Source organism: Pempheris klunzingeri, chromosome 1, assembly GCF_042242105.1.
Source record: "Pempheris klunzingeri isolate RE-2024b chromosome 1, fPemKlu1.hap1, whole genome shotgun sequence".
In the NCBI taxonomy this organism is placed as follows: Eukaryota; Metazoa; Chordata; class Actinopteri; order Acropomatiformes; family Pempheridae; genus Pempheris; species Pempheris klunzingeri.
In genome coordinates, this window is record NC_092012.1 from 1,774,379 (window position 1) to 1,799,989 (window position 25,611).

At 44.5% G+C, this 25,611-nt stretch overlaps 1 protein-coding gene across 1 annotated transcript in view; it reads left to right on the top strand.

The window, feature by feature from the left end:
* Nucleotides 1–25,611, top strand: part of LOC139219884 (SH3 and multiple ankyrin repeat domains protein 2-like) — a 134,754-nt gene that overhangs the window by 21,758 nt on the left and 87,385 nt on the right. The window contains exons 7-9 of the mRNA XM_070852268.1: nucleotides 1,279–1,395; nucleotides 5,077–5,154; nucleotides 15,290–15,356. Of these exons, the coding sequence (XP_070708369.1) occupies nucleotides 1,279–1,395; nucleotides 5,077–5,154; nucleotides 15,290–15,356 (262 nt within the window). The remainder of the gene's footprint in view (nucleotides 1–1,278; nucleotides 1,396–5,076; nucleotides 5,155–15,289; nucleotides 15,357–25,611) is intronic.

Consider the following 25,611-nt stretch of genomic DNA (forward strand, 5'->3'; position numbering starts at 1 on the left):
GAGGGCTGCCGTCGCCCTGTCCACGCTGGCCCCAGGGTGGAAGCACACATCTGTGACTAACGGCTGTGGTGGCAAAATAAAACTGGTGAAGTGAAACAGGTAGAAGTTCAATCTGAGAGCTACACTGTGATCCATCCGCCGAAAACCTTCAATTCATCAAGTCGTGGCGTCGTCAAGTGATCCGCTTCATCACTCGGAATCAGTAAATCCTCACCACCACAGCCTTGGATTTGTTTCTGTGATAATCAGCTGTGATCCCGTCGTATCGCAACAGAACAAGGTCAAACACAGGAGCAGACTGTCTCAGATATAAAGAGAAGGGCATCGCCCCTGCTACAGGACAGGACTTTATTGATCCTGACAGTCCTCCACAACGTAAAGTAGAAACAGTGCAGGAGTGATGATGACTGTGGACACGACTCATGAGAAGTGTGAACAGAATAATGTAGTCAGGTGAGAGGCTCTGCTTCTGTTCCACTGATGAAATACTTATTAATACTGTAACCTGCTTTAGTTGACGAGCAGCCATTTGGGTTATTGTCCTTCCTTCACGAACCTCCCCGTCTCTGAAATAAGCTCCAGTGTAAATAGGCCATTTCAAAATAACCCCCCCCACCACACTAAACATCTGTCACCACGGCCCCAAACATCGACGCCATATACGGAGGAAATTGGTTCATAAAAGCATCTTTTAAACTCCTCCTTGAAGGACTCAGCGGTGCCGCTCATCGTCGTTTGATGGCTGGGGTCAAACTGAGGGTGCAGCTGATGCTCATCGTGGAGCCGCTCTTTAAAGAGCAGACCAACAACATGTCGCACGCTCACAGGCTTTTAGTGAGGTTTAAACTGTGTGTTTAACACTTCAATCTTCTTATTAGAATTCATTTCTTTCACCTTTTCACAATAATAATAGTGAAACATTCTTATCTCAATCAATATAAAGCCTTTTTATCTTTAATATCTTGTATGTTTTGATGCTCTTATTTTCTAATATGTTCTTATATGTAGGTGTCTGTTTGCCTTTTATTTTGAAGCTCACTGACTCTGCGCCTGTCAGATGAAATATGCCGTTTAAAGAAACTTGACTTCTCATCCTGATGTTATCTCCTTTGCAGCAGACTGACATCTAGTGTTAAAGGCCTCGTACTGCAGCTACAATCCAGTGGAGGCGTTAAAAGATTTATTTCACAGTGATTGTGTGTCTGTGTGTGTGTGTGTGTCTGTGTGTGTGTGTGTGTGTCTCTGTGTGTGTGTGTGTGTGTGTGTGTGTGTGTGCAGGCTTGCCGTCACGGCCATGTGCAGCACCTGGAGCATCTGCTGTTCTATGGAGCTGACATGAGCGCCCAGAATGCCTCGGGAAACACTGCTCTACACATCTGTGCCCTATACAACCAGGTGAGCGGGGGGGGCGTGTGTGTGTGTGTGTGTGTGTGTGGGTGTGTGTGTGTGTGTGTGTGTGTGTGTTTCTGTACTTGAAGAGCACAGATGTGTGTGTTTGTGTGTGTCATGTGACCCACTACTGGACTGACCTGGTACTATTTGAGGTTAGTTAAGCCAGTTCTGTCAGATGTGTCACATGTGGAGCAACATATAACCTCCTGTATGCATCCTGTGAGGGGAAGGGTACAACATGCACACTGTGACGAGCAGAAAAAGGGATTCACGTCTAAAAGTGGGAAACTTCTCTCTGGCTTGGTGCTGATGGAGCCTTCCTGGATCAGAGCTCTTCTCAGGCTGCTTTAGAGGCATCAGCTGTCCAGCGTATCAGATTTACTCCATCTCTCTTTCAGATTTCATGTCTTTCTCTTTTTCCCCCGACACATATTTCAGTATTTTCAGCCCAAATACTTGAATCTATTTGCTGCGTGTAATGATTTTCATCGGCTGCTGTTACCACGTACAGACGGGATGAGGCTGTTTCTCCGGCGACGCTCCTGCAGCTGTTTGATGAGAAAGTGATGTACTTTTCTAAATGTACTAAAGAAGACCACTTAAAGGGAGCAGATGGCAGTGTTGTCAGAATATCCAGATTCTAGAAAAGTCTTTGGGGGAAACCAGACATGAGAGATAAGCGCCTGTTGTATTAACACTGAGGGAAACATGTTGTTGCACGCTGTAAAATGGACTTTACTGTGTGTTTGCAGCTCCACCTCAGCTCTGCTCTCTATGTGCACCCCCCCTCTCTCCTCCTAAAGGGTCTTCCTTCCTTTTTCCCACGGGATACATTATTTACAGTCCTCCTCGCATGTTATTTATCACGATCGAGTGTCTAACGCTGTAGCGCTGGGCTCCTGCAGCTCTGAGAGTCCCCAGAGGTAAAACCACACCGAGCGTGTGCGTCTAATTGCAGTAATAGTGATAGTTAAGCTGTGACTGCTCACAGAGCCTCAGGTACTTATACTAATATGGAAAGTAAACATCTTAAATATGGTTCCAACACATAAACCTTTTCCTTACATTCTTATTGTTTGACTGTCGTTGTGTCGGAGCCTCGTTAGCTTCCATTAAATACTCATCTTGGTCAATGTGGTTTCTTTTAAATGTATAAATTGATATTGTATGTTTTTCTGTGCAGACTCAAACCTGCTAGCATGTATTGTGTGTTTTTCCTTTGTGAGTAGAGGTCAAAAACACATCAGTGAGCCACACTGCTGCACTGGATGAACACACACACACACACACACACACACACACACACACACACACACCGTCCTGCTGCCCCAAATACTCACTACTGCACCAAATGTGGATTCAGCCGCTGCTTAAAATAGTCCCCAAAAAAACGTCTGGGTGACGGTGACCTGCTGCTTTGGGAAATCACTGAGACTTTTGTAAAAAGGTGCAGGGAAGTGCAAAAGTGTTGGTTTTGGTCTTTTCATAGGATCTGTTGTCAGTAAGAAGGTCTAGAATAACTCCGGCCTCGTTCCTTCCCTGAATGTGCACAGAATAGATGAACCACTTCACTTAAACCTGTCGGTGCAGCCGTTAGTCAAAGGTCAGCTGGAGCTCACCGCACTTGTTTGTAGCGCCGGTCATCTGAGAGCGTTTAGCACGGCGCCCTTGGAGCGAGGCCAGTTCAGCAGAGGGAGATCAGAAACAGCCCACTGGCACATCTGAATCAAGGCAAACATTTAGTTCCACTTAAGAAAAATAAGTGTAGAAAAGGACTCGTGTGCTTCTGACCTTTCATGAAATGGTCTTCACGCCAGCTTCCATTTGTTGTTACACAGAACGCTGCCTCTCACACGAGCGAGTGAGGAGCTGGAGAAGGGTCACGTTTAATATAAAAACTGTTTTTTTCCTATTCACAACAAATCCCATGCAAAGACTGCAGCTTGACTGTACGTTATTTGTCAGTGCAGCTCGTATCCTGAAGACATAAGTCACTAGAAACAGCTCACACGTGTGTAACTGCAACTCTGTCATTTCCTAAAACAGCTGGACACACAGCATTACTCAAACAAGATAAAAAAAACAGCTCCTCTTTTGGGTGTTGACTATTTTCAGCAGCGGATTAATCCACATGTGCTGCTCCAGTGAGTATTTTGGGCAGCAGGACGGCGTGTGTGGGATTGATTTAAAATAAACTACAGTGTGTGTGCTCATGGCGGTGGAGGAACATGTCACCCAGTGCAACAGCGTGGCTCATTGATGGATTTTTGGACAGCAGTGGAGCTCTGTGGCTCAGAGGAGGAATATATTTATATATATATACATGCATATCCGGCTTTGATATATCCACACAACGCTTGTTAGAAGACACATTCGTTGTTGGCTCTGGTGTTTGCTCTGGATTGTGGAGGATAATAAAACGTCCCCAGCTCTATGATTTGAGGCTGGAGAGCTGAAGCATGGAAGATGATGATGGCTGCATCTGTGAATCAGAAGGGGGTTGATGTAACCTGCATTATTCCGTTATTAGGCTGTTATACTGTAAGTCATAAATATGCATGGGCTCTCTCACTCCTCCTTGATAGATGGAGTACTCTGAGCCCATTCCAGAGCTGAACGTTGCATAAAAACATAGAAAACTAAACTCCCACCCCCCCCCCCTGCCTGAGATAATGTGAGAATCCTCTGTGCTCCCACTGTCATCTTCTCCATCAGAGATCTGCAGCTGCTAACACAACATGAAATGCACAAGAAAATCCCATTTGAAGCCGAGGGTTCACGCTGCAGCATCCGGGGATTATCCTCAGCATCATGGACATTAGGAGTTCTGACCTTTTCTTGCATTTCATCTCTCTCTCTCTCTCCGTTTCTTGTCCAGTTTCCTTCTGTGCTCTGCTTCTAATTACCCTCAGCAACCTAGTACACCCCTGCTTCAGTCCACAGCTCGGATGTGTGTCACACATTTCCATTTGGAACATCTTCACTATAAATGGAGCTCCTATAGAAAAAGCAGGGATTGTTACACCCCACATGGAAATGTCCATGAGTAAAAATAACACACTCCATGCATCGCCTTCAAATAAGATGTTAAACGTGTAATGGAGGGAGAGTTTGTGGTGCTGACAGCCCTGCACAGATTATGGTTGTGTATCAGTATCTGTGTGAGACTCGCAGCGATGTTTCAACTCTCAATAGCTTATTGTGGATCTAAAAAAAGTATTTATATTCATGTGTGTGTGTGCACTGTACATGCGTGGTTGAGCACTTTGTGGGCGATTTGTGCAGTAGATTCAAACCCCTCAGCACTCTCCATCTCTCTGTTCTTCTCTCTCTCTCTCTCTCTCTCTCTCTCTATCTATCTCCCTCTCTCTCGTTCTCACTCCCTCTTTCCTTTTGAGTGGAGCAATAGATACACACTTAACAGCAACGAGTGAAGCTCCAGTCCTGATATAGGTAGTTCTGTTGTTCTTTCCTCTTCTCCCAGTGGCACCGCTGGGATGCTGTAGACCAGCTCCTGCTCTACTGACTTCTTCTGCTTTTGGAAAAACAATCTTCTTAATGTCACTGGAAGCTAATCTGCCTTTTGTCCCTTCACAAAGTAGGAGAATTAAAGGACTTCAGGAGTTGTTTTAGACGGTTTTTCTCAGCTTTATTTGAACATTTGATTCTCTTTTTCCTCCCCAGGATAACTGTGCCAGAGTGCTGCTTGTCCGTGGCGCTGACAAAGAAGTGAAGAACTACAACAGCCAGAGTCCATTTCAGGTAGAGTGCAACACAAGCAGCCTTTTGCATGTAAGCGATTACACAGGATCGATTTCAGCTTCCAGCGAAGGGAAAACATTTTTAGTGGCAGCAGATTTATTTATTTATTCTCCTTCGTCTCATTTGTTACCATGGCAACAGTGCAAAGCGGTCAAGGTCAGTAGCAATCAGGGACAGCAAATGTCTTTTTGGCCAATATTAGATTTGTTTCAGTTAAACAGTGCTTAGAGGAGAACCAAAAGCGAGCATCAGACCTCAACAGCGTCTGTTCATCTGTCATTTGGCTTCTGGCCCCTTCAGCTGATGGATGTCTGTGCACAGGAGAACCTGAACATGAGAGAGCTTGTGGGGAAAGCATGTAATTCTTCAATTAACTAAAGAGAGAACACGACATGTACCGCGCTAATAATGCTGTTCAACCAGTCGCTTCATGCTGTTTCAGACCCGTGGTGATAAAGAAAGTACTAAAGTTTGAGTGTCGGAGCATCGTTCCAGTCTCTGAGCTGGTGATCGTGTGTGTTTCGACATGTGTGCTGTGTGTTTGTGTTGGTGATGGTTGAAGTGTGCACGCTTCAGCTGCACATTCATCACAGGGAAACAGCCCCAGCGGCGCTGAGAGCCGCCTAGCTGCAATGATTGACTCATAACCTACGCCTGAGTTACAAAAGAGCCTTATTCAGGCAGGCGTTTATGAAAGGCAGTCCCACAGGGTCCTCCACTGTCCTCCACAGCTCCTCTGGTAGAGCGCTTCATTAGCCAGAGTGCTTCATGAGGGGAGTGAGCCCGGGCCGAATGGAGATCAGGGCGTTCGTCAGGGTTTGAGCGTTCAGATACTGGATTTGGTTTGTAGCCGTGGCCTAGATTAAGATCACACTTCTGTGTTGATGTGACATGCAGGGGGGGGGCACGGTGGTGCAGTGGTTAACACTGTAGCCTCACAGCAAAAAGGCTTTCAGGGTTTGAAGCTGCCTGTTCAGGGTGGAGCCTTTCTGGTTCTGGTTCTCTCCAGGTGCTCCAACTTCCTCCTACTCTCTAAGACATGCAGGTTCAGTGAATTAGCAGCTCTGAAAACGTTTTTTACATCCGGCTGTCGGTAGCCATAGTTAGCAGTATGTTAGCAGTATGTTGGGAAAAGTTTCATGTTTATTGTACCCTCCCTCGTTTGGCTTATGATTTTAACCCAAAGCAGGATCTGTTCCTGAATCTAACCTTCACACAGGCCACCAGGCCCACATCCATCACTGACCAGTCCTGTCCTGATAGCTGGAGAGGAGCTGTAATAGATAATAATAATAAACTAATTTCCCATAGGTGTGAATGTGTCCAGGGTGCCCCCCCCCTGCCTAATGGACCAATAGATGTGCAGTTTTATTTGGACTTTTATTAGAGCGCAGCAGGATCAATAATCTGCTCTGCTGCTTTATGTGTTTGGAAGTAGGAGCTACGGAAACGATCATCCACTGGGGGGTTTCTCCTAAAGATTAAAGGGACAGTCTGCGTTTAAACTCTCTTAATGAGGCAGGAGCTGATGTTTGGTGTTGCTTAGTTTGTTTGATGGTGCAGACGGGAGAGAATTTAACAGAAAAACCTGATTAAGGAATTATTCCACATGCACATTATTATCTATGTGTTGAATCTTATTTTGATCATGTTTTAGATCTGACATTTACAACAGTATTCAGGGGTGTGATTGTTTGCTGCAGACTGTCAGACGTCCAGCCAGTCTGTCATTTTAGTAACAACTGAGTTTGTTGGTTTTAAAACAGAAAGTATTTATGATGGAAAAGTGTGCTGACACCATAACATATGAATGACCTGGTAGCATATTCAGGTTTGTAGAGAAGTTGGTGTTTTATTTCATCACATCGTCACTCTGAAGGCCAAACAAGTGTAATACCATCAAACTCGTGAACACAGGAAGTCTTCTTCCACTCTTATGCAACAAATCCCGACACATTTCTCCAATCAGTGTTTAAAGTAGTCACAGAGTTCTTCGGCTCACAGACTCGTGCCTACATGTACCAGGGTGCATTGCACAGAAGCCTCTGACGCCCAAACCCCCCCAAATCCCTCCAAAAAAAACAGCTCTGTGAACAAAAAGTTAGAGATACAGTGGTCCCTCGTTTACTGCAGAGGTTACGTTCTAAAAATAACCCGCGATAGGTGAAATCCACAAAGTAGTCAGCTTTATTATTAATTATTCTATAGATTTTAAGGCTGTAAAACCCCTCACCATACAGTTTAGACACTGTTCTCAGACAGGCATTAACATTTTCTCATATTTATCTCTTGTTTAAACGGGCAGCACTTAAAAGTCACACTGCTAGCGATTGAACATTTCTGTAAATTTGACAAGCCGAACGCATCCTGTACTGTACAGAGACACGGCACGGAGGAGATTGATCGACATTGATCTACAGTCCCTTAGCCAATCAGGACGCAGAACACAATGCGCGTTCATACACTGTAAAAAAAAACATGCAAAACTGCAAAACAGCGAGGCCACGAAAGGTGAACTGCGTTATAGCGAGGGACTACTGTACTTCAAATACTTCATTCATGGATCGTAGAATATAGAAAACAGCAGCCTGCAGCTCTTCATCACCGTAGTCAGGTGGAAGAACAGCAGGTTTGTGCGCCAGAGACACAGAGACACGGCTGAATCTCTACCTCCGATAGCTGGAGATCTGCAGAATGGTCCTTTAAAGTAAATCTTTTGCACGATGAGATAAGATGATCTTATCGTCGCTGCACAGACAAAACGCATCAGTTGGATTCTTGGCCTGGAGGATATTTACTATTCCAGGACAGCAACATGTCTTCTGATAAACCAGAATATGCTCTCATCATTTTTTTTACAACTCTCTCAGTGTTGCAGATCGAGCGATGCCGTCTGCGGCCAACATTTTGTACGAGCTTTCAACAAACACTGAGGGAGAAATCTGTTGCAGAAGAGACAAACAGCAGTTCTTCTGCTGACAGTCGCCTCAGCAGCAGAACAACAAGCAGCCACTAGACATGCTGTGGACTCTCACTTGTTTTCAAGTGGAATAACACGCTCTCTTGCTCTTACTATCTTTATCACTGTTGCACTCTCCACCTACACATGGAGCCAAGAGCTGAATCCAACAAGTTTATGCTTGTTTTCTGAGAGGCCGGCATTGTTGCAAATGTAGGAAATCAGTGACTTGAGTAGAAGTAAAGGCTGATTGGTGCATCAGAGCTAGAAAACATAACTGAGGGACTGTTTTGTCTACGCAAATCATTATATTACAAGTGTGATTCTTTTAAATACTGATTTCTAAATTCTGTTCGTTGATGTGCTGCTGTGACGGCCGACGCTCTTCTGGTTTCTTCTCACCAGCTTTTGGAAACTGGCTGCAGGAGGGGGGGGGGGGGGGGGGGTTAGAGGTCAGGCTGGTCAAGGTCTTTTACAGCAAACTGGGAAAACTCTCTCCTCACTGGCCGTCTGCATGGGGCATGATTGCACTCTTGGTCACTTCCACTCTTAAACCTGAAGACATTTAACTAGCCAGCTGAGGGGTAAGAGGACTATTCAACAAGATGGCTGCACGATGAAGGACACCTTTATCTCTTAAAACTCTCCAACAACTCAACCTGTTCAATTTAAGAGAAAAGAAATCTAACATGCTTTTGATTGTTCCTCTCAACCATTTGTTTCATCACTACTCTTCACTCACAATATCTGCCGTAGCCATAGTGTCTTCATATGCATTTTGGATGAAGGTGTGTTTGTGTGACTTGTTTGTTGGTTGGTGTGACTGTGCATGCATGTGGGGAGTGTACTTGTGTAAATCAGCCTGCCACAACTGGGGAGTGCCAGCCGGTGTCTTTATGGATCGTCAGCCCTTTTCATCGTCATGTTGGACCAGGAAAGGACCGAAAACAAAGTGTTGGCACAAAGTAGAAAGAATGCTGTTCTCTAAAACATCACAGTAGGCTCACCCCCCGCTCGACCAAACCAGGAAAAGCTGACCCAGACCCCCCAGACAGCGTACTGTACTGCAGCACAGTTGCAGTGGGGTGTTGTATTTTCTCATTAAGGGTTTGCTAATGAGGAATCCCTCTTTTCTATAAGTGTGGCTCTTTATTGGTGGGGGTTTTTTTTGTACCAAATCTAAAGAGATTTCTCCAGAGAGAGTGGGCACTCTGCATGCTTGTCAAGTCAGCAGAGAGAAGTGCCTGAAAACACCATCATTAGGAGTCAAATTAACAACTGGAAAGTGCAAATGCTAATAAACAGCGACTGCCACAGCTGAATGAGGCACGCTGGCGTTGTGCTGCTCTTAATTAGGACACTGTGTGGGCGCGTGGCCATGCCATTCGATAATATCATGTGTCAGTTCAGTGTCTGGCTGTGTGTGTGTGTGTGTGTGTGTGTGTGTGTGTGTGTGTGTGCCACAGCTTAGCCTGATAATCATTGTTGCGTGCAACAAAAGGAAGAGAATTTCCTGGCTGAAGCACAGAAAACTCCCATCATCCTCTCTGAGTGCCCCGCTCTCCAGATAGAGGGCTTTCTCAGAGATAAAAACTCATTTTCTTTATTCAGCTTTATCCCCTCTAACGAGTGGCCGCACCTTCTCCACTTCCTCTAAGTCCGCTTTGCTCCTTTTGTCTCCTCATAGATTATTTGCATCGCTCCGATCTCACCTCCGTGCTCCTCACAGCTTTTCATCCTCTCTGCAGAACCTTAATTCCTTTCACCTCTCTTCCCTTTCGCTCCATTTTCATCTCCACATTCTTCATATCTCTGCCGCTCTCTCTCTCTCTCTCTCTCTCTCTCTCTCTCATGCCATTCTTCTAATCTAATTCCTCTCTGCACTCCTCATTATATTCATTGTCTAGTTTCCACTTCCTTCCTCCCTCCCCCTTTATATCCTGCCCTCTTTGCCCCCCACGCATCCTCTTGTTCTCTCCACCGCCGCTGGCACACACTGTAAGTCGGACATGATTTCCCCCTCTGCGTCTCTGTCTGACTTATTATTCAGAGTCATGTGTCAATTAGCCCACTGGTGTCCTGTCCTGTAGTGCACTGCTTCACTGTCTCTCTTCAATTATTCCCATCAGGCCCATTATTGGCCGGTTTCCTCCAAAGCATGAGTAGATGTTTCTCCGCTGTATAAATATTTCTGTAAACGCTAACAGAGCCTATTTTAATCTGTTACACCTCAAAACCCCCCAATTAGTCAGCTGAGTTTTGGTGCCATAGCAACTATTGCTGACTACAGTAGCCCAGGAGATGCTAGCAGGGAGATCCACTCTCCCCCCCCCCCTCTATTCTCTGTCTCTCAGTGGGAAATATCAGCAGCAACAACACCTGAAATGACTCAAAGGTAATGAAGATACTTCATTCTTCATTTGAGCTCCTTCACTCAGTGTTTTAGTAGAAACAGTGGATTAAATGACCCAGTGGGGGCTAAAGGGGGGCTGTTCCTCTTCCTGGTGGTTATACAGTGGTTCATGAATGAGTCCTAACCTCCACGCTGCTCCTGCTCCTGCATGTATGAGAGTTTCTGTAGGTGTTTGAATATAATTCGATGCATCTTTACCTTAAGAACTCAGTGGAGAAAGTTGAGAATGACGTATTAGTAATAACTAGTAGCACGTGTGTCCACTTTAGTGCAGCTTCTACTTCTTCCTCTGCTCCCTTCTGATCAGCTCATAAAGCTTGTAATTAATGGGTGAGGCGCCCTGTTTTAGGAGCTACACCCAGATCTCCACCGGCTCTCCTCTCCTCTCCCTCCTGTCATGGACTTTTGTTCTTCATTAACTGCTGATTGATTCTTCGGTCTCCTGCGTCCTCAGCCCACCTCCGCCGTTCTGATCTGGTAGATGTGATGTTCCACTCGGCTGCGAGCGGCCTACAACGCCGCTCCACCCACTTCCCACCCTCCCCCCCTTTTTTTACTTTTGTGTTATAGACAACCATTTGTCTCCATGACAACCAGGGGAGAACAGGAAAAGAATCGATGCGGGGGCGGTGATGGTGGTGGTGGTGGCGGCGGCAGTAGTGGTGGTGGTGATGGTGGGTGGTGCGATGATAATGAGGGGATAAATTGGGACTACATTTCCCATTGGTTAGCAGGTTTGATATCATATTACGTCATCAATTAGACCCCGAGAGCGTCTAACGGGCCTTCTGGATGGGCATTCACAGAAACCTCCTCCCCTGCAGCTCCCTGAACTCCAGTTTCCTGGAAGCATCTGGATTCAAAGAGAAGATGAGAAGTGGAGTGATGTAATGGGACTGGATGATAAGCATCCACTACCGCTGAGATGCTTTATTAAAATGCCCCCAAAGGTCTTTTATGCTTCAATGAATTCCTCATTGCAGCAGCTCAGAGGCTTCATCTCACTTCCTGTCCACTTATTCCACTTCGCTTTGAACGTTGCAGTAAAGTCATACGTGTCAGAGTGCTGTAGAGATGTTTATAGGCAGTACCACTAAGTACTGTCTCTCCTGTGAAGGCTGCACGCCGTCGTTGGACTGATCACCAATCAATTAACACACTTATTTCCATTCTTGGGACAACTGGTGCTTTTTAGAAACACCACACTAGAGCAGGTACATCCCTAGTTTAACGAAAAACCAATCCGCAGCATCTGAGATGTTAACTACTGTTAATTTAAGGCAGGGTTAATCACTATTCTTAATAATCCTGCTTATATTAAAGGAGCATTACACCCTTATGTAACAGAAAGGCTGCTTTACAAACTGGACAGACAACACTGACATTATAGAAGTTGTAGGTTCGAGTGTTTTAGGGCTTTTATCCACACTAGAGACTAAAAGTCACTTGTGAGTCGCCCAAATGTACGGACGCTGAGGACTAAATTGCTGGAACGCCCCTTTAACCTCCTAAAACCCAACCGGTCAGTGTCGGGGTCCAACCGAGCCTCACACACATGTGTTTTCACCTTCCAGTTCTTCTGTTAATATCATCGTCACCTATTTGACAGACCAGAGTGTGAAAGGCCAAATGTGAGCATGAGGCTTCATGTCACGAGGTTAACACTGAAGATTATTACAGCTTTTATCCGTCTGTTAATTGCTGCTGAGATCCTTAATAACTGGCAGGACTCTCATTCAGGTGAAATCCTGTGTCAGGTCTGATTATTAGCACCATCACACACCTTCAGATTACTTTAGATAGTCAGGATCTGTTACTAACACCGTGTTAGAATGATTATTAGCTATGAAAACACAACCCAAGCTATAACACACAGTACTGTTCCTTCATTATCATCTTTAAAGAGGTGGTTTTCTGTTTGTCAGCAGGATTATAATGTGTAACAAGGGTCCAGGTAGGGGACCAGTGTAGTGGGACTGAAGGTGAGGTCAAACATTTCTTTAGATGCAGATCTGCACATCACAGACTGGACCTTCTGGTTAACACTGGATCTGTAGCTGCTGCAGGACGTGTAAACGGGCAAAGTTTATTAATGCATTAGTGCTAAGAGCTGTGTGAGGTGATAATGAGTCAAAGCTGTGGTCTCCAGCGCTAAAACGACTGGATGGAGCTGTGATGATCCGTCGTCCCTCCTCGAATGTCAGCCGATACCACGAGGTGAAGAGACAGAGGTGGTTCAGCTGCAGAAACAGGTCCTAACTCGTCACTGACATGCTGTGGAAACAACTTTAATGTAACCCAGATATCGCAGAGAGCCAAAAAAAAAAGAAAAGGCAACAGGACAGGATTGTGTTTTATTCCCACACACAGAACAAGGCTGCGCTGGGATCAGGGCTCCTCTGGGAGAGTCCCTGTCATAGATGTGTCACACATCGCAGGATGCACTGTGGGAGATCCTCTGAGCGAGTGGGAGACGTTCATCATGAAGGACGCGTCCCCTCCTCCGCCTCGCTCACAGGAAACATCACATTTGCCTCCATGAAGGAGCACGAGATCACATTTATTGGCTCCGTTTAGTCTGAAATAAGCCTGTTTTCTGGGACCATATCTGAAATATATTGTGTTTTAATGCGGCGCTGAAAAATTCAAGAGGATGGAAAACATCTTCATTAGAGGCTCCCAAGTGCCTTTTGTCGGAAGTGCTGTTTTTATTTATATGAAGAAAGGGTCGGCTGTGGAGGGGGGGGGGGCAGAGTGTTACTACTCAAGCCAGCTCTGCTTTAATAATACACCCGCTCTCCATCACTCTCTCTTCCATCGCTCTCTTCCTCCTGAATATTTGTTCTCCAGGAATCAGAGCAGGCATGCTTATATAATGCTGCTGGGTTTCCCTTGAGGTGTGTGTGCACTCGCTCGCGTGTGTGTTTGTGTGTGTGTGTGTGGAAAATGAACCTGACTATTTTTACTCCGACGATCCGGACTCGCAGTGTACTGTAAGGCCTGTTACACCCCACGAGCTCAGCGCCTGCAGGAACGACTGTAAGCAACAACGTGACAACAGGCAGAGTGATCTGGGTCACTGACGGTGTAACACCCTCTCCAGCCGGCTCAGGAGGAAACCCCTCTACTGCCCCCCGGTGGACACACACTCGTCCCACCGCTCTGTGTCGGCTGGAGTCAAGGAAAACTGAGAGTTCAGGGAAATTAGATCAACGAAGAACAGTCAGACTAGACGATGAAACCAGGAACCAAGCAGAAGTGCTGTCAGAGAATCCTTTAATGAGGTATTTCACACAGGGGGAGATTTTCTTTTAGTATTTTTTTTGAGGAAAAAGTTCATTCTTGACCTTGAAAACAGTAGTTTGACTAAATAATCTTCACTCACTCTCTATTTCCTGTGCTCTCAGTCACATCTGATGAAAGAAAATAAAGTCAGATTTATGAGCTGGTGTTTTTCCTGCAATATAATCAAACGAATCAGATCATTTGTTTTTCTTTGACTGTTGATGTCAAAGCGACACCTGGGTTTTGATTTGGTTTGTCGGTGCTGAAACATCAGCAGGAATTATCTCAGCTCTCCGTCAATGTTACAAGCGATCAATAATATATGAGGTTATATAATATGTAGACACAGCTGAATTATCTATACAGCGCAGGGTCTCAGAGGACGTGTCACATGTTCCTCATGCTCTTAATACTGAGTGACCAGAAAGACACAGCAGTGATCAGAGAAGAGATCAGAGGAGGTTCAGTTCAACTTTAAACACCTCACTGCTAAACAGACTCGTCAATCAGCTGTCCAGAGTCTGTGGCTGCAGGTTCTAACCTCTTGAACCGATTGATCCTTCATTTGAGGTTAGGAGGAGGGTTAAGAGTTGTGGGCCGTCTCAGATTTAGTTTGTTTTAAGGTTTTCAGAGGCCCAAATATAGAAAAGTTATATTAAGCCTGACTGCAAAACCTGTGAAATCACCAATTCACTCTTTTCTAATTCCCCCAGTTCACTTGAATAATGAAGAGGAAAATAAAACAGTTCAGACTGATTATCAGCTGGTTTATTCTTCTCTGTCCTTAATCCCAGAGAAGTGATAAAGGAACTCTTCTTTAATGATCAGTATTCCCATCAGTTATTCTGATCAGCCTGTCCAGCCTTCACTACCCCCCCCCCCCCCCCACACACACACACACACACACACACACACACACACACACACTAAACATGTGACTTTGCATGTGCACCATGGTGTCATGTGTGAGTCTTGACTTGTACACGTGTGTGTGTGTGTGTGTGTGTGTGTGTGTGTGTGTGTGTGTGTGTGTGTGTGTGTGTGTGTGTGTGTGTGTGTGTGTGTGTGTGTGTGTGTGTGTGTGTGTGTGTGTGTGTGTCGTAGATTACTTGATTCTTGGCTGCAGACGATTAAAGCCATGAAGATTGTATTTTTCTGAAGTTTATAGGTTAAACTTCACGTTTCTGGGAGGAGCGTCGCTGTTTCTTGGACTTGTTTCATTACTTTCTAAAACCTAATGGAGAAATAATGAGGTGAAACAGTAACAGTTTGGTAAAATATTGTTCTTAGTTGATCAGAGAGCTTAGAATAGTAGAATATTAATTAGATGACGTCTCACTCTGAATGTTTGACAAGAAGCTTTCTCTTACATGCGACCCTCTGGAAGAACATGGAAAGACTGAATTAATGTTTTTTCCTCCCCCCTTCACTCCCTTTCTCTCCCTCTCTCCCTCTCTGCCGTCCTTTCCTCTCTCCAGGTGGCCATTATTGCTGGGAACTTTGAGCTCGCTGAGCTCATCAAGAACCACAAAGAGACAGATATAGGTACGTAGCCCGGCTCACCTGTTCTCCTCCAGCCACCCAGCATCTATTCCTCAATCTCCTCTGGAGATACATTTCAAATCCCCCCATGCTTTGATCCTCCTAAATGACCTCCCGGTATAATCCCGTCCGCGGGATTACGAGAGCGATGCCAAGAGGATGAAAGTTTATGTTTACACCAGGACAATCCCGGGCCGATTAGGCCGGGAGAAATGATCAATGGCTGGGCCGGAGGAGCCCATTGGTCGGCCTCCAGAGGTGTCCACTGCTGTGTGCGGTTGTGCCGGGAAGGATTTGATTAAGTCGGTGGATGGATTTAACAATTCTTCTAGCGCTCAAGATTGTTTTTCATACAACATAATGCTCAGTTTGCGTGTCGTGGAGGCTTTGGGAAAAACATTTGAAAGCTTTTGTACTTTGAAGATTACATTTATTACTGACTCCCAGAACCTGCTTCTGAAACATCTCAGGCAGTTCAAGTGGTTCTCAACTAAGTGAGGTTTATTTTACTGTTTACACTTTACACTTTATGAGCGATGGTTTCAAATGATTATATATATATATTACTGATACTTTTTACTTAGAAAAACAGCGTCTCTACTTTGGTGAGTTGAACAGTGGTTAATAATTTATGAAGTGAACCATTATATTTAATCAGTCTGCTAAAATTACAATTGTGACCAATCACTCATTAACTAATGCTGGAGATGACTACATCTTACTTTCACTTCTAGAAATCTGCTGAAAGGCCGCTGAGTGCTGGGGGGGGGCAAAGTGAGCGTGTGTGTGTGTGTGTGTGTGTGTGTGTGTGTGTGTGTGTGTGTGTGTGTGTGTGTGTTTGTACAATCACTACGATATAACAGGAGTTGTGTACTGAACATAGAGAAGAGAAACTGAAAGTTAAGTATCGATCAATACCGATACCAATGTTAGTATAGATCTATTGATATTTTAGATCGATCCACCCACCACTAATATATATATATATATATATATTGTCCAGGTTGGGTGAGGATTCAAGCGGCTATGTACATAAATATATGTACTGTATGTAATGAGAGTTATTTATTTCTTGCGTCTGTGTGTGTGTGTGTGTGTGTGTGTGTGTGTGTGTGTGTGTGTGTGTGTGTGAGAGGAATGAGAGGGAGGTGAGAAGACGAAAAAGATTTCTCACGAACATACAAAATGGGAAAAAACGAAGATATTTGAACAAATTCCACGTTCTCTTTTTTTATCCTCTTGCTATTTATTATCGCTGTTGCTTAGCTGCCACTTCCTCACTGAGAAAGTTGTGGAGCGGCAGATTGTTGATGGCAACAGGCTCCAACACCTGACAGTCTTAAAGCCGTGCAAAAAAAACCCACCAGGCGTCGGTCACACCGCTTGTGGTGATGGTTTTGGATGCAGACTGAGAGGAGAGAATGTCTGGAGTGAACACAGAGCCGTACTTGGACGCCGGCTCGGGCCTCGGGACTAGTTTGTGTTGCACAGAGACGGCTCGGGGATTACGGGGCCTCGGAGAAAATGAGATGAACAAACAAATGAATATATAAAGGAGGACAGAGAAAGATTGAGGGGGGAAATGAATGACGAGAGAGAGAAATCTAATCTAATCTAAAGATGTAATCCTGCAGTTGTTGCCCTCTCTCGTGGACGCCGCCCACCACCGGGCAGCCTCACGCGGCGGTGGCAGCGGCCCGGTGAAGAGCTAAATGGGACACGGCGGCGGTGCAGGATTACCCCCAAAAGGCCTTGTTGCTGTCCACATCTGCTACACACCCCCACCCCCACCCCCACCTCCTCCCTCCCTCCCTTCACACCGTGTCAACCCCAAACCACAAGTGCTGGGCTGCGCTCTGAGTGGTAGTCAGGATTAGCCAAAGGTGGTCAGGTAGGCGGTCTGTCGTGGCACGGCGCCGCTCCGTCTGTCAGCTGGTGCCACTGTGGATCTGGGGATGGGACGTCTTCTCTTCTGGACTCTCTATTGGCCGCCATGGGTTCAGCCTGCTGCAAAGGTGGGTGCCCCTCACCCAGTGCTCCCATCGACCCTCTACCCGAGCTCCTTGACTCACCGCCCCCCCCCCACCCCCTTAAACACATGCTCACATACTTGTCCAGCCCGACCAGCTTGTGGCGAGCTGAGCCTCCTGCTGGCTATACGCAGCTTTAGTGTGTTTAAATGTTCATCATGGTGTGTGTGTGTGTGTGTGTGTGTGTGTGTGTGTGTGTGTGTGTGTGTGTGTGTGTGTGTGTGTGTGTGTGTGTGTGTGTGTGTGTGTGTGTGTGTGTGTGTGTGTACTATCTAAACACCATAAGCCTCGTGGCTTTCACAGTTTCTTTTGCTCACTCTGTCCAGATGATGTAACAGTTCAGCCACACAAATCCTTTTGTTGTTTCACTGCTTTGTCAAGGCCGACAGGGGCCCCAGACCTCCAGCCCCGCAGGCCCCCCCACCCCCAAAAAAAGTGGTTAGATTCATTTTGTGGTGATTAGAGTGACTGCAACTGTATTTTGGAGCATAAAGCACTAAAAGCAAAGCAGCAGTTAAAATGAGATGATGAAGAAATCCATGCATCAAGAGTTTGAAGCTGCAGGGAGACTTTCACTTCTTCTTCTACTTCATGAAACGTGTTCAAACCACACAGATACCCCACTGTCTCTATCAATCCACTGTATTTATGCAGCACCTTTATTACAAAGTGCCCCCCCCCCCCTGCAGCGTGTTGGCCTGAACACCAGGAGCTGTTGGCTTCAGTGTCTGGTTCAGGGTTCATGTGAACCGGGGGAGCCGGGGATCGAGCTGCTCTACCTGCTGAGCCACAGCCGCCCCATCTGTTTGAACCTATGAATTATTTCTATAATGATTGATGACTTGACGAGTGGGTAAATAAACGTGTGTTATTCCACTCAGTCCACATCATCTGTTGTAATTTCAGCTCCTCAATTGTGAGAATCTGCTGCTTTATTGGCACTTTTTCCAACTTTATTGATGAATAATGAAATGATCAGTATTCCTGTTAACCTGCTGCACACACAGCAGAATAAATCCCCCATTGATCTCAGTGGTTGTATTAAAGGACGATGGATTTAGCCTCAGAATGCTCACAGCACTGTGTGCAAAACTATTAAAGAATTAGAAATATAAGCGTTAAAGTGAAATAACACAGGATCACAGTCGTGGATGTTTGCAGCTGTGACAGTTTGCTGAATTATTCAAATCAAATATTCAGATTTTGTTTTCGATCAACAGAAGGTGCAAGGAACAATCTGCCTGTCACATCTGACTGGACAGCGTTAGTGCCTGATGAATGCATGACAGGGACCAGCGGTTGTTGTTGTTGTTGTTGTTGTCGTCTCTATTTTGTGGTTATGATTTGAGAAAGTGTTAATCAATCAATTATTTCATCTGCTCGCTCTGAGTTTATTCCCGTCCGAAGAGGAGAGGTGACTAATTTGGCTTCAGTGTCGAGTGCTTTGCCTGCTTCTCCTGTGCAGAGACGAGAGTGGAGGAGGCTCCTCAAAGGGCAATAACAACCTCTATAGATGTAGACTGGCGTTTTTCATGGGGGTATTATGCACGAGTGTGTGTGTGTGTGTGTGTGTGTGTGTGTGTGTGTGTGTGTGTGTGTGTGTGTGTGTGTGTGTGACCTCTGTATTGAAGTTAATAGTTAGTCATTCAAAGGGCTGCACAAGTTACCACACATTCGCCGTGGCATCGTTTCAATAAGCTTCTGCAATGTCACAACATTTATTTCCACCCAGAGTTGCATTAATTTTCTGCCAAGATCTTGTATTGATGACTGGAGAGCTGCTTGTACGGTCGGCTGTAGGCCTGATGGGTGCATCACTTCATCCGCCTCTCTTCTTACCCTGATGTGCCCGTCACTCTGGAACAGGGTAGATCTGGACTCATCAGACCACATGACCTTCCTCCATCGCTCCAGAGTCTAATCTTTACGCTCCCTAGCAAATTAAAGCCCTTTTTTCCCGATTAGCCTCACTGATCAGTGGTTTTCTCAGGGCTACACAGCTGTTTAGTTCCCTTCGCACTGTGCGTGTGGAAATGCTCTTACTTTCACTATTAAACACAGCCGTGACCACATTTCTTCCTCTCAAATGATGGTTCACCACCATCCCTCCAGGTTTTAATAATGCGTTGGACGGTTCTTAACCCGATTTTAGTAGTTTCAGCATCTCCTCAGTTGTTTTCTTTGCTTGATGCAGTAATTTGACTCTTCTGAAACAGATTAACATCCTTGTCATGACCACAGGATTTGTCTTCCAACATGGTTGTTTAAGAAATGAGAAGCTGCTCACCACATCAGCTGGGGTTAGATAAGTTGTTGCCAGCTGAAACATGTTCATCACTGCAGTAATTATCCAATGGAAGGCTCTTACCTGTTTGCTTAGTTAAATCCAGGTGGCGACTTTTATATTACTTTTGTTACGGCCTTCATAGTCAGCTGATTCCAACCCAGCTACCAACATCAAAACCCCAACTGAGAGAATATCTTCATGAGGAAAAGTTCATCACTACATGGAGGCAGTAGTGCAGCCAGCCGTGTAACATTTAACCATAAGCTAAATATTCATACATACATTATGCACACACAATTCATCTTTAACATCCTGGTATTATCCGTTAATTCATGCCACATGGATGTAGCCTTTCACTCGCTGCAGTGGAGGCAATAATGCACGAGCTGTGCAGCTGAAGATGGAAACAAAACCTTTATTGTTAACAGCTAATGCAGCTCAGTGTATTCTTTCCAAAGTAGGAGGTTATTTAGTTTCTTTGCACTTTCTTGTCACTCTAAAATCACACACACACACACACACACACACACAGAGTAATGAATGAGTGTATGGTGAGCATGTCTGTAGAAGATATGTGTTGTGTTTGTCCTCTCCATAGAGCAGTAAGCCTGTGTAAGAATGATTGACAGATGGGCGTATTAGGCCGCCCGCTGTCAGAGTGTGATAATCCAGCAGAGAGTGTGCATTGACCAAAACATTTTCAAACTTACACACACACACACACACACTCTCACACTCTCAAACATGCACCTTAACCACTTTCACACCCTCCTATTCCCGCTTTGCTGCAGCAATTACAGTCCAGGGGATGCTCTCTGCAGCTCCTGAATGCTGAAGTGCACCTGGACACAAGCCAACCGCTGCAAGAGCCTGAAAATCTGACGTTAGAAATCCGTCCAAAAACTCCAGAGCTGGCTGACACGCAGCACGGTCTCTGCTGCAGGAACACTGACATCCACCTGTCAGCCGGAGAGAATTCATGCAGGGCAGGAGGGTCTCCATGTTTATGCATCAGGGTTTATTTTTATATACACGCAGAGAGGTAGTGGTTAAAAGGATTGTGGGCAAACCAAAGCATCCACATTATTTTCTCCTGAAATATCCTTCAGTATACTGGCTGATCAATTAAAGTCATCAATAGAAAATACATAAATAAATAAGACATTATGAAATAAATCATCATATGAACAAATTATGTAAATAGAAATAATAAATATATCTGAATTGTGAAATAACTAAATTACTGCTCAGCTCATTGTTATAAAATGTTGTTCTTTTCACAATAAGAGCTCATTTCTGCTCATATTTTGAATAATTTCAGTGATTACCCTTCAACAGACACTTTCTTCAACTTGATCTGTAACTCCCAGACAATATTTCTCATCCAAACGATCTGCTTAATTCTTTTTCTAGTTTCAAAATGTCCTTTTTCTAAAGTCTCAAGTCACAATGACATGACCTTTTCATAAAGCCACTCTTCAGTACACTGTCTTTGTCAGTCTATCAAGACAAGCAGGGCAGAAACAGCAAAGTGATTCGGCTCATCTCGCGTCACACTAATATCACAGCCAGTGCTTCTCATTTACAGTCAGGAGGGGCTGCATGGAAAGATTGTGGAGTAGCTTACAATAACTTTCTTGAGAAAATAGATGGTAAACGGTAAAATTATTGCACTATATTTGACTTCATGTCATTCTGTTGGACTTTGTTTTATCAGTGCTGCCCAGAAAGTTTTGTCCGGCTGCCTGAATCCATGTGAACGCAGCATTAAGAGGAAAATAAACTCTCTAAAATAGGGTTATAAATTGGTGTGAGGCTGATTTTTAATACATTTAGTCACATGCACCTTCCACCGCATTTCACTTTGTAATTGAATGTGCACAAAATCTAGTTAGGATGTGAGCAAAGACGTCAAAATAGATGGCTAAAAGTAATGAACAGAAGTCTAAACATTCCACAGTCACAGTCCTGTAGGAGGAAACCACTGAAACAACATCCAGGTAAAGAATCCAGGTGAATAAAGTATAGTTATAGTTATATATATAGCTACAGCATGAGACAGAAAGACATTAAGCACAAGGTTAATATGTAAAAGACATGCATAAACAGTGAAAACAAGTGAGAGTTGGAGCAGATCTCAAGTTTTCCAGTTTTACGTGGAGCATAAAAACTGAGCGCTGCTTCTCCAGGTTGAGGGAACGGCCTGCATAACCTGGAGATATTGATCGGTAAATCTGATTGATGTCAGGTACATTGTTGTTTTCCACAATATCAGCTGGTTGGAGCGTGTAGATGCTGAACAGAAGGGGGACGAGATAGGAGCCTTGGGGGACTCCACGTGTCATTTTTGTGTGCTCAGATGTGTTATTACCAATCCACACAAAGTAGTTCCTGTTCTCCAAATAGGATTCAAACCAGTTTAGCACTGTTCCAGAAAATCTAACCTAGTTTTCCAGCCCGTCTAGTAATATATTGTGGTCGACTGTGTCAAATGCTGCACTGTGATCTGGAAGTGGATGTAATTCAAGACGTGAACGAGAGCAGTCCCTGCTGTGCTGTGGTCCTGACGGGAAAACATCAAAACTATTGTTTAGGGACAAAAGAAGGTGTTAAAGAAAAGCTGCTAAAATAAAAACAGCTTTTTCTGTGGCTCACTTAAAAGGTTTGATAGTTTGATATTGATCTGTTGAGGTTGGCGCTGTAATTATTCATCAGCGAGTTGTCTGGTTTTTGTTCAAGTCACTTAATAGCTGGAGTTTTAAGAGCCTGCAGGAGACGAACTGAGAGTCTGTGGGGAGATTATCATTCTATAAGTAGATTTTAGTACATAATACATAATTTATAGATATAGATAGATAGTTTCCTCCATATCAGGCTCTGTAGTACATAATACTAAAGTGTTTTGTCTGATTTTATATCATATTTATTACAAAGGAGGTTTTTTCTGCCTGGTAACATCAGTAAATTAGGCACATGCAGTGTTATTGTTTTTAGTAATGATACCAAAGAAGGAGGACTTTCTCTTTATAGATGTGATAATAATCCTATTTATTTGTTTTTGCCACCAGCGTTCAGCTCTCAGGCACTCTCGTTTTTTTTACCAGCATGGCATTTCATCACGGTTGTTTTTCCTTTTCTCTTAACATTCATAGCATCAGACCTGAGATTGACTGCGGCCTGGACTGGTGGGGAAGAGAAAGTCATATATTGTTCTTGATTAACTCTCATTTGAACATTTTTGTGCACAGAGATCAGAGAGAGAGGTCATCTTAAAGAAACATATAGCTACAGTACTGCAATTAGGGCTCAGTGCTGAGAAAGAGACACAACGTTTATACACGTTTATACTTTGGGTTTTATGTGGATAAAGCAAATGAGATATAATTTGTCAATTAGTGAGCTACAGAGGTGCTGGTTAGTGGATTTTGTTGCCTTCAAATGGAGCCAGAAAAGCTGCTCCACATATCCAATGCTAAGCTAAGCTAAGCTAAGCTAACAGGCAGCCAGGCAGTGTGAGTCACCAGACAGATATTATAGTGGTGAACGGTAAATGGTTTGTATTTGTATAGCACCTTTCTAGTTATTTCGACTACTCAAAGGGCTTTTTTTTTTTCATACAGGGGGAATCTGAAGTTCAGGAGCAAGTTGTGGCCCAAAGACACTTTATTTAGGATAATTATTCTTGTAAATATCACCCAGTTTAACCCTTTAATCTTCTGCTCAACCATATGGTAGAGCACATTTTGACTCACTATATCTTATTGAAAACATGTTTTACTTACGACATCTCAACCGTTTGGTAGAGGCCAATATTTAAAAAAAAAGTGGGGTCTGTTCATCATTCATTCATTCATTGCTTTTTTTGTTGGTGAGGAGGTTAAAGGGTTAAAATCATCTGAAAGAACTCCATGTAGAGGATCATGGGTGGTATAAAGGAAGGGGTACAGGGCCAAAGAGGTTGTGTGTTATTAGTATACAGTTCATTTCTACTAGATCTTGTCATGAAGCCGTCATCTTTAAAACGTTTTCCAACTTTTCATGGACTAAAGACAGTAATTCAGACAGATACACTCATCCTACCGTCACATCGAGTCTCTGCAGTAAAGACTACACTTCCTCGCCCTCTCCATCTCCATTCTCCTTTTTTAAACCTGCAGCACGTGAAATGTTTCGGGCTTTGGCTCATTTTTCCCCTTCACCTCCTGAACTCCTTGATTGGTTTTGGCAGGAGCTGCTGAGGTCGGTCCAAGTAGGTCTTACTGTGTGTGGCTGCAGTGCTGTCAGTGTGTAACAGAAACCTCTGGATCCTCTTCATGTGTGAGAAGTGCATCCACACAGAGAAACACAGAGGCAGCAGTATAGAATCTTTATTTAATCAGGTGACGTCTTCTGTTTCTTCAAAGGCTGAGGATGAAAGTGTGAATCTGTGCGCCGTAAAAGCTCATTAAAGAGTGAAGTAACAACAAAGTGGTTTTATGTGTATTTACATATAAATAAATTAATGCTGCATCTTAATTTATTCATCTCGGTGACACGCGGTGTCTCTCCTTTAAACAATAGTTTCTACTGTGATGTGTGCTATATACACTCTGAGGCCCCGGCTATATTTGGCTGATTGTGCCGGCGCTGTACTCAGGAAGGAGGACAAATTGACTCACACATTTCAACATCCTGCCAGCGAGGAAGGAAAACTTAATTCACAGAGATGTTGATTTCTTTTTTTTCTGCATCCACATGATGCGCTACATTGGCAGTTTTTCACATCTTAAGCTGCTGCAACAAGTCACACACTCACACTCACTCACACACACACGATGCCTTTTGTCCTCCTGCAAGGTAAATTGAGGTGGAAATTACCACACAGCCCTGAGGGGAGCGCTCCCTCAATGGGCGACGAACCACTAAAGTGCTCATTAGTATTGATTGGTGATATAATTAAATTCAGCGATGATGTGGAGCCGTGTGAGCTGCATTTACTGATAACTATGGTTCACTGGCAACAGAAAATGACCTGCTGTGTGTGTGTGTGTACCTCTGGTGTCAGGTCCAGTCCATTCTTTCACATGTATGATATCAACCACTTCGTAATTACATATTACTTTTCATACAAATAACATGTATGAACAAACACCTGTGCTGCATTAGAGGTCCCCGTGCACAAAGACAGCTGCATATAGAGGTGGTTTGTCCTGACCTTTAACCCTTTTCGGCACGTTTGGGATGAACTGGAACACTCCAGCTGTGAACCAGACCTCATCTAATGCTCCAAACGCAGCAAAGCTAATGCTCGTGTGGCTGAACTGGAGCAAATCCCTGGTGGAGCGGCTGAAATGAGAAGAGCGGAGGCTGTTATAGCAGCACATTAGCGCCCGTGGTTTAGTGCGTGTTCCCACATTAGCAGAATATTAGCGTGTCCAGTCAACTGACGTGTGAACATGTAAGTGAGGAGTTTGATGGATTTAAAAAAAACTTTTTTAAGAAAAAAGCTGCAGCAGAGCCCGAGGCCCAAAAGATTCTTATCTTATTTTGAAAATCCCGCTAAGCATTCATGTGTATTTTCCTGCATATTTCATATTGTGACTAATTTCTGTGGAATGGCGGCGCACAGTATGGACACACCAATGAGGGAAATCTGCTCCCATCACTACATTATTGCATTCTTTATGACAACATATGCTTTGTTGTGTAGCCATCTGGTGCGTTCCTCCTCGGCGGGGTCAGCCGTTGAACACATTCGTCTGAATGTGTCACGTTGCTTTGAAGCTGTGGTGGGAAGAAGAAGTGAATGGGGAGACGCAGAGAGCTTCGACGAGCCCGGATGCCGTGCGACCAAGAGGCTTCACGCGGCAGCTCAGCGTGAAATCAAATAAAGTGGAAGGAGGACGAGTGCACAGAGGGAGTCCTGTAGCTGTGGCCCACATTACATCAGACAACAGGCAGG